Source organism: Pinus tabuliformis, chromosome 5_1 (genome assembly GCF_031772625.1).
Source record: "Pinus tabuliformis cultivar Carrire ecotype Pingquan chromosome 5_1, CPIR1, whole genome shotgun sequence".
Lineage (NCBI taxonomy): Eukaryota > Viridiplantae > Streptophyta > Pinopsida > Pinales > Pinaceae > Pinus > Pinus tabuliformis.
The window spans coordinates 911200661-911218403 of NC_142305.1; the positions used below are offsets into that span (position 1 = coordinate 911200661).

Genomic DNA, 17743 nt, shown 5'->3' on the forward strand with positions numbered 1-17743 from the left:
TTTCCTCACATACAAATCTGTGACCCTTCACTTTCCTTTTCTCCTATTTTCCTTAATTTTCATAAATAAAATGCCAATTAATGCCTTTTTACCCTTGCCAATTTCCATAGCCATAAATTAATCACCAGTGATACCCATCACTATGTTTTTCCCAACATTCAGCTTGGAATACGTGTCCCATGACCTTGGTCTTATCTTTTATTTAGATAGAAAATCAAGCAGGGGTTGTTACATCCTTGCTGAAAGCTGGTTGGATGGACTACAAGTCCATGGATATCTTCATGCTTGAGAATTTGAAGACGCTGGAAGACCTTGCTACTGACTTGATAAATCATACTGATTGGCTCATTAAATTATCTGATGCATGAATCGTCTGACTCTATTTGGATCAGATGCAAGAAGCACTTCCGTGTGCTGTGTGTGCTTGAATAGTATGAATGTTTTTGTTTCATAGCTGACTTATGAAGCAATTAGGCTTCAAAAACTATTTTTGTTGGTTTGTATGATCTACATGACTGCTGATGAGCAGGTTGCTAATCATTGTCTAAAATGTGTTGTAGGAAATGAGATCAGATTGCAGGGATTCCCTTATTCTGACTATGGAAAGAGTACAACCGGTGGATGTTTCTGTCTAGGCTCTGCATTGGTTTCTTGGGTAAGCAGAAAATAGTCTTCTGTGGTACTCAGTGTTTGCGGAAGCTGAATACTTGGCAACCAATGTTGTGACCCAAGAAGCAATTTGGCTTCGGAGATTGTTGAAGCTGTCAGAGAATCCAATTTTCCATGACAAGTCAATGCATATTGGCATCAAGTATCACTATATTCGTGACATGGTGCAAAAGGGAGCAGTGAAGCTCCATTACATGTCCACAAATGAGCAGACAACTGATATTCTGACGAAGCCTCCCCCCAAAGGAAAGCTTGTGTGTTTAAGCTGGGACTTGCGGAGAATGCCTCTCTGGCTGAGAGGCAACAGTGATCTACCTAGATCATGTTATTCTTCCTGTGTCACTTGAGTAGTGTAGGGACATTATTCATTTGTCAATGTGACCAATATAGGAAGAATGGTTTGACATAGTAGACAACATCTTGGACATTCATTCTCTCTATGTCTTGTACTTTGACCACTATAGGGATATTATCCCTGTGTCTTGTACCTCGACTAATATAGGGAGAATTATCCAGTGAGCATGTTCTTGTGTCTTGTACTTTGACCAGTATAGGGATATCATCCTTGTGTCAAGCACATTGACCAATATAGGAAGATGGACATTTTTCTGTGTCTTGTACTATGACCAGTATAGGGTTGTCCCTGTGTCTAGTACAATGAAAAATATAGCAAAATGGGTTTAGAGGTTACTTGGTTGGTTAGGAGCCTCCCAACATATATCTCAGATCTCATCTTAGAGAGAGCTTATTGATGGAAATCATGCATGGAATTTGATTAATGTCTCGTTAGTAGACTATGTATGGATATGATTGGTACCATGATTATGAGACATTGGTTGATTGATGTCTCTTGGGGAGACCATACATGGATATGTTAGTACCATGGTAATTTGGTACAGGATGATTAATGATGCTGGTGATGATGAACTATTAATGATGCTGATCTAATCTTGACCCTTCCTTAAAAACCCTTTCAACTTGTTTGACATCTTGATTGAGATTATGAAAACCTCCCTAAACAAGAGGGAGTGTTGAAATTGTAGCTATGGTTGGTCTTCATAAAATTATTTAGTATACTAGAGAAAAACAAATTATTATTATTGTTTCTAGCATGTTCTTCATGCTTTTGATTTGGTCAAAAATGTATTTTTGTAAAGAAGAAAAATATTATTTTATTTGTAATTACAAGTGGCTCCATAAGTGCTAAGTTGGCCCTTCTAGATGGTCAAGTCAGCTTGCCCTAGAAAGGAACCCATTCAGATCCCATGAAGGCTATATAAAGAGCTCCATTTCTCCTCCTTGTGAAGTAATTCAATCACGCACAGTCATCTGATCTGTTCTCCTATGCAAAGGGCCACAAGGAAGAAGTCAAGGGTTAAACAAGTGAAGAAGATCTTCGTTCTTTATCTCTCCTGAAGTCTGATCTGGTCCGAATTGAAGTCTAAGTAGAATTTATCCAGGGAGGAAATGATTAGCAGTAGAAATATATTTTCTCTGTTTTTAGCAACCCTTTTAGCACTTAGTTATTTTTAGTGTTCCAACTTCCTTCTGTGAGAGAATTAATTTTGTATAGTCTAATTCTAGGAAAATGTAATAAAATATGATTTTTTTAATATTAATGGCAATAGTTTAGTGATGAGAGGTTAACTGGGTTGGTGAAAGTGAGGTATTATCTTGAGCCCCCACTAGGGTTCAATTCTCATAAAAATGGCCAGTTCACCCTCACAAGGGTGGAGGAAAAGCAGAAGGACAAACTATGTTGGTTGTTAAGTGTTACCTGGTGGCTTCACACCTTTCTGGATTAGAACTCTGCAAATGGTGTCCCAGATTCAGGTGATGGCCTAAGGTTTCTGGTATTTAGGATCCTGGATGGTTCATCTGGAAGGATCCTCAAATCCTTAATGGCAATCTGTTGTGACTATTTGCAATATAAATATGTACTACTGAGTGCGGAAAACACACTAATGTTTTACATAATAGTTCTCCTTGTCCCTTTAATTCTTCCATTGTTTGCTCACGTCACTGTGCTTGAGCTTTGGATACCTATTCTTCTCATATGTGCTCAACATAGACAAAAGGATGGACATACCTACTCTGTCTCGTCTGCTTAGGATACAACTCCATTGAATTTTCTATAGGATGTAGATTATTCTCTTGGTAGCAATATTTCCATCGATGCTATCAGGAATTTAACCCTATGTATATTTTACACATATTTTTCATATAATACAAATTCCAAAATATACCTTTTCTATCACATCTCAAATTCATTGCACTTTAAGTTTTGCGAGTCTTAATAGTACACCTTAAGATCATATTTTGCCATTTCAAGGCCATTAATTCAGAAAAGGTATGTGTCTTTTATAAACTATGTCTAAAATCTATTATTTTCAAATACTATGATAATCTTCTATACAATTGATTAGTAAAATCATTTCTGAAATTCTAATCTACAAAGGGACATGATTATTTGATTGAAGAAAGCATTATAAATGACATGTATTTACTTTTATCTCATTGTTCACTTCAAACATCGTTGCTGAAAAAGGGCAAATGAAGTCTGCTGTGAGTTTTAAGATTGCATTTATCTGGTGATAACTTCCAGTTATTTCTTTGTACACCTTTTCTAAATGTTCTAGTTTTGCAATGACTCACTTCCCGATGATGATTTGATGCACGGTATATTTTCCAGGTGTGATGCAATCACGCTCTGCAATAATTGGTGGAACAACCTTTCTTGGAGAGGGTACAAGCATTGGTGATTGTTGCAATATTACAGACTCTGTTATAGGGCAGGGGTGCATTATTGGTTGAAATGTTCATATACGAGGTAGTTACATTTGGAATAATGTGACCATCCATGACAATGCAACTCTAAGATATGCTATTGTTTGCGATGGGGCTGTTGTTAAGGAAGGCGCTGTACTAGAACCTGGTGTCATCTTATCTTTCAATGTAAGTTCAGAAATATGTTTTGAAAAGTGTATGCCAACTTGCTATTTCTGCATATATTTGAAGATTTATAGGAAATTCATATTGCCCTTCTGTAACTGGCAAAATATTTTATAACAGAGTTATGAACTCATGCTTTGGTTTGTGTTTATGTTGGAAACTTGAGACATGTCTCTAGCATTTGTCCATTAGATTTATTTCTGCAATATGCATTTGGCTATAATTTTTGTCGCACATGCCATATTTTGAACTGTTTTTGACAGGACAATGACAGTTCCTGAAAAACATAAAAATTTGTATCAGTCATTTCTGTCAATTCTCTTCTTAATTTACTCCTAGATACCTCATTAATGAGGACCACTAGCTGTTAATTATCTTATTTGTCAGGCCAGGTTGGTAACTCCCGAAATTCATTGATTTGCTATTAATCAAGCTTGCATATATATACAAAAGATGTCGTGACCTTTGGTTTCAACTTCCATGGTGACATCTCTTCCTATTCTAATGGTTCAGATTTCTAATATTTACATATTTACAAAGTATTCATAAATCGCCAAATCCCTAAGGCTTACGTGTCTAACATTCCCCGCTTTAATCCGAAGGGGTGTTAGTGAGCTCAAGCATCATTCTGATTTTTTCGAACTTTTCTTTTCCAAATGCTGTGGTGAAGATGTCTGCAATTTGCTCATTTGTGGAACAATGTCTTGGATGAATAGTCTTGCCCTCTACATGATATCGAATCAAATGATACTTTTTGTTGATGTGTTTGGTTTGATCATGGAATCTAGGATTCTATGCCAAATTGATTGTGTTGATTTGGGGTAGCATCGGATGTGCACTAGCCATGAAATTTGGTGGAGAGGCTAAGGCACATGAGATCTCCAAGACCCAGAAATGGTTTGGATAGATTGTACCTAGTTTGGGAAATATTAAAATAATTAATATTTTTAATGGAGTTCCTAAGTCTAAACTTAGAAAAATTAAAATATTAATGGGTATTAATATAAAACTGGGTTAGAAGGGTCCAAAAGGCATGGATCAAGCCAAGTCTAATCTTAGCCGTTGATTAGAGATTTAATCTCGGCTGTTGATGGACCAACGAGAAAAGTATAACAGGAGGCTTGAGGGTCGGTTGGAGAACACACTAGAGTGATCAGTCATTCTATTCTCTAGAGCGGGGTTTGCTAAGAGAGATAGAATCAGTGATCAATAGCGAGGGGCAGTGAATACATAGCAGAGAGGCAGAGTTGGTACGAGAGAGACAACACAGAGCTCAGAGAGATTGACGCAGAGGCAGCTGGAGGCTATGCAGAGGCAGCCAGGAGCTGCTCAGAGTCATGAGAGGCCAACGTGTGAGACACAGAGGGTGTAGGGGCTGACGCAAAAGCTCTAGAAGTTGACGCAGAGGCTAGCAGAGCTGACGCAGGGCCAAGAGGCAGCGTTGGGAGGATTTCGTGGGACAGACTGGGAGCTGGTGAGCTGGATAGGGTGATGCAGTCCCTATCAGAGTGACGCAGAGCAGTGGAAGATGCAATTGTTGTTGTGGGATCGTTCATCCGGTGATTTATCAGCCGGAATATCTGTCTCCGAGGAGAGGTACTACTTCCGAGGGCATTCTCTGTTGGGTGAGCCATTTCTGGCACCTTGGTTGTATTCTGAAAACTACATAATAATAAAACCCTCTGAATTACTGCACTGGTTTTCCCACATTGGGTTTTTCCGGGAACATTGGTCCAAAAATAACAGTGTCACTTGTGTGCTTGTTTTCTTTTAGTTGATGATCTGTAGATGTTGATATTGTACTTGTGTTTATTTTCAATATTTACATGGTAAATAACTTGTTAAATAATTGAACAAGTAGGAAGAAATAAACCAGATAGTACAGGAAGAATTTCTAACGGGTTAATCTTAGAAATTCCAACATGGTATTAGAGTGTGGTTGCAGATCACAGGATAACTGAAGGCATCAGCTAGTAGAGCAGTAGCAGTAGAAACAACTGTCCCGAGTGACAGAAGTTGTTCCTAGCAGAAAGCAACATGGAAGGGGTGACACAGAGGGCTTGCGTCATTAGTTCGAGCTAGGAGGAGGATCAACGCAGAGGCAAAGATGAGCAGACCTGACCTACGCAGTGCCCGATCATCTTTCTCGGTCATGAAGGATCGACGCTGTGGCCAAGAAGTGCAGATTTTGCCGGTGCCGGGATTGTGCAGAGCCTAGAGGCTCAGTCCTTCAGTTGTTGGGGCATAGGAGGTTGTGGGTAATTTATGGAGCGAAGCTGGTGGGGTACTGTGGTCAGAATAGTACCTAACAGGGCAAGACCAAGGAGGAGGGAGTTGCTGTCGAGGCAGATTTCTAGCCAAGGAATCTGGATCAGTGGTGCAGTTACACAGACGACTGGAGCGGGGCAACTTGACGTTGGCAGAAGGATTTCCAGAAGGGAAATCGAGACTCAGAGGGACTCGAACCAAGAACTTCCAGACGAGAAGTTGAGAGACTGAGAGGAGTCGAAAGAGGAGCAACGAGATGGCCGCGAATGGGCTGAGAGATCACGATAGGCTGGACGGAGCCTCCAACTTTTTGGTCTGGAAGGCCAGGATCTTGTCCATTCTAGGCAGATATCGCATCAAGGACTTCGCCTTGAGAACGATAGCGATCCCAGTTGACCCAGCTAAAAATGAGAAGTACGAGGAGGTAATGGCTAGGGAGAAGTGCAACATCCTTGATGGGGTCAAGGATCATGTGGTGTCGCATATTGCCGAAAAGGATATGGCAAATGAGATGTGGGAGGCCCTGAAGAAATTCTACCAGCATACTTCCGTGTAGAGGAAGATGTTACTTGAAAATCAGTTGCCGTCATACCAGATGCAGAAGGGAGAGCAAATAGATATCTTCCTCGGTCGATTGAAGGAGATCCGAGACTAGCTAACTTCCAAAGGGCCATGCTGAATGAGGAGATGTTGGTGAGGACCGCACTGAATGCAGTTTCTGAGAATTGGGAAGTGTTTTTCCAGAGCATACTGGGCAGGTCGAAGTTTCTATATTGGGAAGAACTGTGGGCTGATCTTCGTCAAGAAGAGATCAGACGACTGATTAAGGCGGGGAGTAGCGGTAAAGGGATCAGGATCAAGGAGGAGGAAGAAGAGGATGCAGCTATAGCATCTGCGGGAAAGCAAGAGAAGTGGAAGAAGAAGGACCTCTCTAAGGTCAAGTGCTTCCATTGTGGGGAACTGGGTGATTTTGTGAACCAGTGTCCAAGGAAGAAGAGCAAGGGAGAGGCTTCTGAGACCAAGGCAACGCCAACAAGGGTGGAGAAAGAAGTCGAGGAGGATGACGATTGTGCCATGAGTGCTCATGTACCACTTGAGAAGAAGTGGGGAGACATCGAGCTGTAGTCAGACGGACTACAGGCGATGAGGGGCAGGATCCTTGAGGCACCCAACCTCTTGGATTATACCTTGCTACGGGAGCCCCGAGGAGGAGTAGTAGGACTGGCGGATGTCAGTAGAGACGGATGCAGATGGAGCAACAGAGAATGCTACAGTGCAGGAGTCCCAGGACAGCGTGAGGCTACAGGCTACAACAATGCGAGAGGCACGAGAGTTTTGCACCAGTGTGGGATGGCACAGAGAGGTGTGCAACGGTGCAAGATGCAGGGATTTGTTGCAGCAGCGCAAAGGTCAATAGAGGGAGCACTTGTTAGTGGCAGAGGGAGCTTCAGCAATGGGTGTGTTTCTAGCCTGACAGGGATGTCAGAGTTGGGTGGATCAGTTACTTACTTCTTAGTAACTGAGTTGCAGTGCGGTAGCACAATGCAGCGTGAGGAAAAGGGTATGCAGTGTTGGGAGAAAGGATCAACAGTAACACGAATGCAGAGGGAGCTGCCGTACGGATGCAATAGTGGCAGTGGCAGGGCCATGGGCAATAGTACAGGATGCAGTAGTGCAGAGGATGTTGGGCGGGGAGGCTTAGCATCGGCACAGGGACCGATGTTGGATGATCAAGGTGATACTCAGTGAGGAGTATTATTAGAGCATAGTGTTCACTAAGAGGGAGTGTTGATTTGGGGTAGCATCAGATGTGCTCTAGCCATGAAAATTGGTGGAGAGGCTATGGCACATGAGATCTCCAAGACGTAGAAATGGTTTGGACAGATTGTACCCGGTTTGGGAAATATTAAAATAATTAATATTTTTAATGGAGTTCCTAAGTCTAAACTTAGGAAAATTAAAATATTAATGGGTATTAATATAAAACTGGGTTAGAAGGGTCCAAAAGACATGGATCAAGCCAAGTCTAATCATAGCCGTTGATTAGAGATTTAATCTCGGCCGTTGATGGACCAATGAGAAAAGTATAACAGGAGGCTTGAGGGTCAGTTGGAGAACACACCAGAGTGATCAGTCATTCTATTCTCTAGAGCGGGGTTTTCTAAGAGAGATAGAATCAGTGATCAGCAGCGAGGGGCAGTGAATACATAACAGAGAGGCAGAGTTGGTACGAGAGAGACAACGCAGAGCCCAGAGAGGTTAACGCAGAGGCAGCCAGGAGCTGTGTAGAGTCATGAGAGGCCAGCATGTGAGATGCAGAGGGTGTAGGGGCTGACGCAAAAGCTCCAGAAGTTGACGCAGAGGCTAGCAGAGCTGATGCAGTCCCAAGAGGTAGCGCTAGGAGGATTTTGTGGGACAGACTAGGAGCTGGTGAGTCGGATAGGGTGACGTAGTCCCTATCAGAGTGACGCAGAGCAGTGGAAGCTGCAATTGTTGATGTGGGATTGTTCATCCGGTGATTTATCAGCTAGAATATTTGTCTCCGAAGAGAGGTACTATTGTCGAGGGCATTCTCTGTTGGGTGAGCCATTTCTGGCAACTTGGTTGTATTATGAAATCTGCATACTAATAAAACCCTCTGCATAGTTGCATTGGTTTTCTTGCATTAGGTTTTTCAGGGACATTGATCCAAAAATAACAGTGGCACTTGTGTGCTTGTTTTCTTTCAGTTGATGATCTGTAGATGTTGATACTGTACTTGTGTTTATTTTCAGTATTTACATGGTAAATAACTTGTTAAGTAATTGAACAAGTAGGAAGAAATAAACCACATAGTACAAGAAGAATTTCTAACGAGTTAAACTTAGAAATTCCAATAGATTGCAGAAGTATTGCCAATCAGAGGATTAGAATTCACTTGTTTTTGCTGCTACTCTTCAAGAATTTTCTTGAGCCACACAATTTCCTATGTTACTTCTGCAGCTGCTACATATTTTTCCTTTGTTGTGGAATCTACTGGAATTGACTGTTTGTGTGACCTCTAGGAGATGACTCCTAATCCAAAATTCATAAGATAGTCTGAGGAAGATACTACATTTTCTTTGTCTCCGTCAAAGTCTGAATCAAAATATTTAGTCAAGCTGAGGTCATCCACTTTTGCATATTTGAATCCGAAGTCTTGAGTTCCTTTCAAGTACTATAGAACTCTTTTTGTAGTAGACCAATGTACTTCACAAGGCTTGTTGGAAATACTGAGAGGGGGGTGAATCAATATTTCTCTTCAATTAGTATATTTTTAACTTTACAGAACATTAATTAAAATTATCATGAGATGTAACATAAATCAACAGTAAACAACACTATTCAACAATGTGCAAACATCAAGACAGTGGACAACAAATTTTTAGGTGGAAACCCTTCTGGGGGAAAAACCACCGAACGCTTCTAAATATTCTTCTTCAATAAAATTTACATCAATGTTTTTAGCTCCAATTGAAGGAGGCTCCAACCCCCTGGTTTACAAGCTCCAATATGAAGGACGCTCCAACGCCTTGGTTCACCAACTCCAATTGGAGGGATGCTCCAACCTGAAGAATGCTCCAAAACCCTATTTACCAACTGCAATTGGAGGGACGCTCCAAAGCCCCGTGCAGGCTCCAACCTGCGCTAACACCACCCTGCCACCTTGAAGTGTTGTCAGGCTTCAACCTGAAGGAGACTCCACTCTCTTGACTTGCACCACCTTGCCACCCTAATCAGCCGACAGACCACGTTTCACAATTTTCAGATTAGATCCACCTGTGCTCAATAATCAATAATCTGCAATACACTCTTTGGTCAATCAAATCTGCCTCTGCTCAATCAACATCTCCTGTAATAATGTACTGGTATATCAAGTCAAGCCCAAGTAGTAGTGTATCAACCTCATATCCACACTAATCTGCACTGTCTCTGTTCAATATCAATACAAGGAAACGATAGTACGACTTCTGCTCAATAATTAGATCTATTCCTGTTCAAACATCAACCCTGGGGGTCAAACTCACAGCCACAATAATCTCCTCATCACTGTTGCTCTATCACTGGTCTTGTTGTATCACACATTCAACTCTGCTTTTGCTCAGCTGTACATCAAACCTTAGCTTCAATATCAACACTGCAACATATCCTTACATCCTATCATGTAATATTGAAAACCCTGGCATCCATTCACTGCTCACTCAATGACAATATCTCTACACAACCAATCTGGTCTTTGTAATGTAACACTTTGTGAAACCCTAATTCCAAGCAATGTCAACCCACTGTTATCAATAATAATTTAGTCAAGTGTGTTGGAAATACTGAGAGGGGGGGGTGAATCAATATTTCTTTTTCCGACTATTGTTTTGCCAGTTAAAACATTTATATTCATAACACAAGATGAACAACAAGAATAAATGCTTTTATTAATATAATCTTTGCAGTAAAATAGATACAATATATAAGTGGTTGTAATCAGTTGCCAAGCACCAACTTGGACTTTTGTGAGGCTCCAACCTCCAAAGCTCCAACTCTATTTCGCCAAGGCACCAGTCTTGGACTTAGGAGCACCAACTCCCAAGGACTTCAATCCTTCCAGCTTCTGAGACACCAGGTCCAAAGACACCTATCCTTCCTACTTCTGAGGTATCAACCCCAAGGACTCCAATCTTTCTTACTTCTGAGGCACTAGCCCCAAGGACTCCAATCCTTCTTGCTTCTGAGGCACCAACCCTAAGGGTTCCGACCCAATCTTGTCAAGGCACATTTGATAGTAATGTTCTGCTCTCAGAACTCTTCATTACTGAGTTCTGTTTGTTTACAGCTTCACTGTAGTCTCCATGCTACAACATCAATGACAACTAGTCTTCTCATGAAGGAGTCTTTACAACTCTTCATACAGTCCACACAGAGTCTCCAATAGCTGACCTCTGATCATATCTCCACACCGCTTTAGTGAGTCCACTATAGCTGCACTAAACTCTGCATAAGAACTTGCTTTCTGTTCAAGCATATGTTCTTATTGTCACAGTGAATGCTTCAGCATGACTATTTCTCTGCTGGCTACTTCTTCCCTTCGACTGTCCACTGTCCTGTTGGTCCTTCGTCCCTCTTTCTGTTCTGTTGGACCCTTTTTCTGTTCTGCTGGACCCTCTTTCTGTTCTGCTGGACCCTCACATGCCCTCTGTTTCCTCCAGCTTGTTTCAACAATGTTCAACCGCCCTTCTATTCTCTGTTTTTCATGTTTTATGCATTCCCCATGCCTCTGTCTATCGGTTTCCTCTTTTTCGCTGGCTCTTTGGCTTCCTCCTCGGTCGCTGTAGATTCCTCTGCTCGCTTGATCCTTCGGCTTCCCTCCTCGGTCGCTGTGGCTTCCTCTGCGCTAGCTTTCCATTCAGCTTCCTGGCTTTTCGGTCACTGTGTGTTAAAACTGTAACACCGGCTCGTTTTTTTCAATGAGAACAGGCATCCACCAAGACTGTTTCGTTTAATGGACATGCCATGTCCTATCATAATCGCAATCGGCTTGATTCTAGCCTTCTGAGCTATCGTTCAGGCCTCCTGAACCATCAGGAGCATCCCTTAGAGTATTTCTGCCTCCAAACGTTGCGCAAGCCAAATATTCAATTACACAAGAAATAGGAGCAAAACAGGCAAAAAGACTAAAGGGCGAACTTCAAAAATTATTACACCCGCATCTATACTGTATCGGGTCCGTAGTGAAGTCGCAATCGGCACTTGTAAGAGGACAGGGCTTTGTGTATCATTGTGATGGGTGGATGCGATACATTATTAACCCATAGCACAATGTTGCAGTGGGTCCGCGTGTATATGTATCGCAATCGAGGGTTGCCCTTGGCGGAGGGTCGATGCGATATCGCTAATCGCTATCGGCGATTGCAATGGGCCGCTTAACACGTTGTAACTCCGCTCCTGAAGTGCCGATGTGATATATGTCGGCAGTCACAAATCGCAAGGTCCAGGTCTTAGACCTTAACGCAAACCACTCACTTATAGCGATGCGATATTATGTGCTGGACCCGATATAACTCAACACTCTTGTGTATAAAATTTCAAGTCCGCTTTCTGAATCCGCTAAGTGTTTCGCGTGATTTCTCTGTGTAAAAGGCATTTGGCGATAAACAAGTAAACACACAGGGGTGATGCTATATGGGTTCTACGGGCCAGATAGTGTTAACACTACCGCCTCCGATAGTGTATTTCATATATGTATGTTTTTTGCCGCCGATAGTGTATATGGCCTATATATATGTTTATGCCGCCGATAGTGTAAATGCATATATATATATATATGAGTTCTGCTCCCGATAGTGTATTCCGCTTGCATATACACTACAATCCTCCCGATAGCTCCCGATAGTGTATTCTGTGGCATATATGGCCCCCGATCGCTGTTTAAATGCATGCATATATATGTCTGCGCTCAGATATGCTCTTCGATGGCTCTGTTTTCTTCCTCCGATGGCTCTATTTGCGTCCTCTGTTTGCTCTATTCTTCTTTGGCATATATATATGCTCTGTTCTGCTTGCTCTGTTTGCTCCTGTAGCTCTGATAACTGTTTTGGCATATATATATATATATATGGCTCCTCCTGTAGCTCCTCTTGGTTCTTCTTGGGCATGTATTACATGCAATGCTCCTTCGATATGGCTCCTCTTGCTCCAATGTGGCTCCTCTGGCTTGGCAGTGTCTTTCAAAGACCTCCTCTTATACCTTGATGCCTTGATGGCTTCTGCCTTATCCGATATGCCTCTCTTGCTCTGATATCTTGTAATATGCTTCGATATGCCTCCTCTGGTAACTCTTCTTGCTTATGGCTTGGCTATCCTGATGGCCTTGCTCCTGTCTCTTCATGGATCTGCTCGGCTTCCCCTTGGCTTCATGTCATCCTCTAGTATCTAGAATATTGCCATATTGTCATCAATGACAACCTAGGTCAACAAAGTGTCTTGTCACAATAGCTTTGCCCAAGTGACATCAACAAGGTCGCTGCTCAACCTTAGGCCAAAACATCATTGACAATGATCAACAACATACCTCAAGCAACATCAACACCTCAACACCTCAACAGTATATACAATCATCAACTCAAGAGCTCATATAAAACTGATAATATCCAGTACACATCAACTAGACAACTGCCCAAACTCTGAAGATATAGCCAGGACTCTTAAGTACATCAGTTTTCAAACCCTAGATGCTGTCAATTGTTAGGAGCAACAAACAACCTCATCATAACATTCTAGCTCTAACCCTAGGTTACATCTGTTCTGTCAAGATAGTGGGATCATGATACTACAATGCTTCTACTCTGTCACTGTTATTCTCATTCAATAAAACACCCTCATACATTCATTACTTCCTTTCATTAAGGAACTGGCACAAAATACCAATGTTGCGAACATCGGCATCGGGATAAAATCGGCAAGGGTTTGGAAAAACAAAAAATCTTAAAAACTGGGAAAATATCGGTAAAAATTGGCAAAACATCGACAAAATCAAGATACCATCAAAATATTGATAAAAATCGGCAAACATCGGCTAGGTCAAAAAATCGTGATTTCGAGATAAAATCGGGATGTTATCGAGATGTTTGCAACATTGCAAAATACATACCAACTCTGATCTGGCCTCTGTTTACAAGCCAAGCTTCACATCTGCTGCTTCAAACCTGAATATGTCATTACTGTTGCAAGAGTGAAATCTGTTGCAGAAAAACCTTTCTTTGACTGACAGACTTCCCGCACAAGATGGAATATATATATCGCATGCACATATAACTTGCACAACCACTCCTTGTGCATGCACCAAAATAAATTCAGATCAGACTATGCAAACTCCTCAATTGATACTCTACAATTGTCTAAGGTTGGCACTTGCATGCTGGAGACATGCATGTACCCTCTACCATCGTATACATATGTTGCATGCCCTGTTGTACACTCTTTCTACTGCGCCTACACTCTAATTTCCTCACTGCTGTGCACACTAACTGACTTGAGGAGTCTCTGTATGTTGCATTAAGTCTATCTTTCCTGAATCTGCTGCTGAAAAATCTGCTCATCACATTGAGCCACAATAGGAAGGAGAACACATACAGAACAATAGGTATAGAAATTGAAATTAATGGATATTTTCTTACCAACACAAAATTCTTTGGGATATGCCCCTGTTGGAGAATGTAACTAGATTTGGTGTTCATAATGACCTTTGTAAACATGACAATGTATATTTTGTATATGAAAAGAGAAATAATTTTATTTATTAAAGCATGCGTTTCATGCTCTAGTCTAGGTCAAAGCATGTTCTTCATGCTTCTAGGGCTTTCTACGTCAATCAGGAATTTTTGTCATGTATTATAATCTCATTTGGACTCATTGTAACAAAAGAAAATAATTGTTTTTGAGTCAAGAAAGTCAATTTCTCCTCCAAGGCCAAGTCAGCCCAGCTATGATGAAGTCGGCCTAAAGAGGCCTATTTGACCCATCAAGAAGGCTATAAATAAGGACTTCAACTCATTTTGACACACTCAGTCACAAAGTTCGATCTGCAATAGCGAAGAAGGAAGAAGAGCGAGGAAGACAAGAAGAAGAGGAAGAAGTCGAAGGAAAGAAGCTCTTTTGGTGAAAACACTTTTTCTGTCCACAGGTGCGAAGCTTTCTAGGGTTTTTGTGCAAGTCGCAAGGGCAGGAGTTGCAGGCCGAAATTGCAGACTCAAGTTGCAGGGCTGAGATTCTAAGTTGAAGCTGTTTGGACTGGGTTTGACTTTCACTGACCTTGGAAGAATTTGGATTGTTTGGAAGAGATCTTGCTGGTGGGCTATCCTGGTGCATGGGAGGAATTTTGGCTTGGGCCTTTGGGTCTTGGAAGTCTCATTTTGAACTGATTCTATAAGAAGAGAAGTATTCTTTCCGGGTTTCCCCTTGGAAGGGTTTTACCCTGGCTTGGAGCTTATCTCTTGTGTACTTTGTCTCTCTGTGATCTTCATGGTTTTGGTAATTTCTTGATGAACAAGAAATGAAAGTAATAAAAGGCCAACTAACATCACAAGTAATTATCAAGTAAAAGAAAATAAAACAAAATATACAAGAACCTTGATTTTCCAACAACCCCTAGATGCTTACTCCTATATGACCCATCACATCAAACCTTTTCTCCCCATGGTACTTGCCCTATGAACTGCTGGTTTGATAATGATTGCAATACAACACATAAATATTTCCTTTTTGTCCTTACTAATGATCCCACCTTCCATGTCATTTTCCTGATGGGAATATTGTATTCTTGTTTGATACCAGAAACACAACTTTCTTGTCTCAAGGAGACATGATATTTTTGGCACTCTTATTCACAAAACGTTTGCCTCTCATTTGACATTGGCTACCATTCTTGAATTTCACCTGTTATATCCCTTTATGACTTGCAAACTCATTCCCTTCTTTTTGCCCTCGACCCCCCACCTCATGCTACCATATTAACATGGGAAATATTAAGAGTGCGATCCAAGCTTATGTGGTCTAATTGAGCAGTTGGTGGGAAGACCTCTATGCTGTATTCACAAGCATGATATAGACTCTCTTACACTTGACATTGCCATTCTTCTTAATATGGTTGTTTGGAAGGGGCTTACCCCTTTCATGGTCAAAATACATCATCACAACTATGATTTAACAATTAAATGACCATCATGATTTGGTGCATCAATGCCAAGATTTTGCCATGGTATTGAATATGTGGTTATCAAAGTATTTTGAGAGGAATAAACTTAGGGTTATAGGGAAGGTAGGGTTCAGGAACAACTACAAGATATTGGAACACCTTTTCATGGTCAAGGCTATTATTTACGAGGTTAGGTAGCAATTTGCCAAAGTATTGTATTGTTTTGTAAACCTTTAGAAGGCTGTTAACCTGACCTTGAGTGCTTTCCTTTTCTAGAGATGCATAATGCAAAGATTGGTGTTTTTGAGTCCCTCATTGTGGTTTCCATGAGTCTCTTTGAGTTAGTTTTTGTGTGTCTTCATACATGATGGGGCATTTCTAATTTTCTTAGGAGCATTATTGGGTTTGTTAGAACACAATCTAGCTTATATGATGTAAATTAGTAAGCATCAAAGGGCTATTTTTGTGCACTTAGGAAGGCTACCCACTGTCATTGCAGTAGCTCTTCCTCACACTTTTGGTTGTCTCTTCTCCAACTCAAGGGGCGTCTCTCTAAAGATAAGATTACGAAGGCTACGGAATGGAGGCTCAAGGTGATTTTGTGAAGAGTCAACCTAGGAAAACAAATGGTTGTAGTAGAAGTACAATAAATGAATGGCGTAGGAAATGAATATGAAGGTAGATATCCCTAGATCAAGTGCCTAATCGTACATTGGGAAAATGGAGTTAGGAGAGTAGAAATCAAAGAGGGCAAGTACATGAGAATGTAAGGCAATAGAGGCTGCTATGCATGCCTCAAAATAGCCTTAACTTGGTGATTATATAAGATTACCTTGGAACGCTATGTTGAGAAATCTATACGGCAATGATTAGAGTGATTTATCTTTTCTTGATAATTGCTTGTGATCTCTTTTTACTTTTTCTTACTTATTAGCTTCTTTACTAATAGCATCCTTTGTTCAAGTCAAACCCTTCCGGATGATGTGCTTCCTTGGTTCAAGTCAAACTCAGTCAAATCTCTTCTAGCAGCATAACTTTGACCCCCAGCTTCAGAATTTCGGCCTTTACTGCAGATTTGAGATTTTTGGCCCTCCCAGCAGTAGCTGTTGCCACATGTGTGAGCTTATTTTGGGCTCCCATGATTTCTTTAAACCTTCGCTTGACTGTCTCCTTGTTTTGGTGCTTGAGGATGGCCTAATGTGTCCTTCACTGACCTTCTTTCTCTTTCTTCTTCAAGATCGAACCTTCAGAAGAAAAACCCTAGTCCAACAATAGAAACCCTAGCCTTCCTTTGCACGTGTGAGAGAGAAATAGCCCAAAACAAGTCTTCTTCATCCTCTTCCTTTTTCGCTGCCTTTCCCGCTCTTCTTCTTCACTTGGATGAGTGAGTGATGAATGCCTTCCAAGGAGATCGAGTTCCCTCCTTTATATATGCTTCTAAAGGTGGACGTGGCTCCTCAAAATAGGTCGACTTCCTGGCTGCTAGGCTGACTTGGTCTTGAAGGGTCTTTTGACACTTTTAATGACAAAAATAATTTTCTTTACAAGTTACAATGTGCCTGATGTGGTCTTCAACTTATGACAATGACTCTTTTGACTTCTTGACCTAGGACAAACCCTAGAAGCACTCAATGGGTGCTTGACCTCTAAAAGCAAAAGACCTTGAGCATGAAACCCATTCTCCAAAAATAATAAGAATAATTTTATTTTATTTTACAATATACAAGAATCAAAAGTGCATTTCATATTTATGGAGACCGAACCTAGTTACACATTTTTCAACACTCCCTCTTAACTAGGAGGTATTCATAAATGGTAGATGGACATTCTCGATCTGAAGAGATCTCATAAGAAGAGTCGTATTGGTAACCCATCTGTTTAGCATAATATAAACCAGCATTGTCGTATAACAAGGCCTTGACTAACATCTCTATCTCTCCACAAGATTAGAGCACAATGTTGGTGAGACCAATGATTTATAGGCACCATCATCATTGTCTCTCTTGCAACATACCACACCCGAGTTCTCTCAGAGTATGTTCCACCAGGACTATTCTTATCTTGGATAACCAGTCCTTAAAGAATATCGGTCCTCTATGACTACTCTTATCTTGGATGCCCTACCATAGCCTCAAAGAGTATCGAATGCCA

The 17743-nt window shown here is 41.1% G+C and overlaps 1 protein-coding gene across 1 annotated transcript in view; it reads left to right on the forward strand.

Moving 5' to 3' along the window:
• Positions 1-17743, forward strand: part of LOC149167775 (uncharacterized) — a 381496-nt gene that overhangs the window by 106574 nt on the left and 257179 nt on the right. The window contains 1 exon segment of the mRNA XM_089433143.1: positions 3362-3624. Within this exon segment, the coding sequence (XP_089289269.1) occupies positions 3362-3624 (263 nt within the window).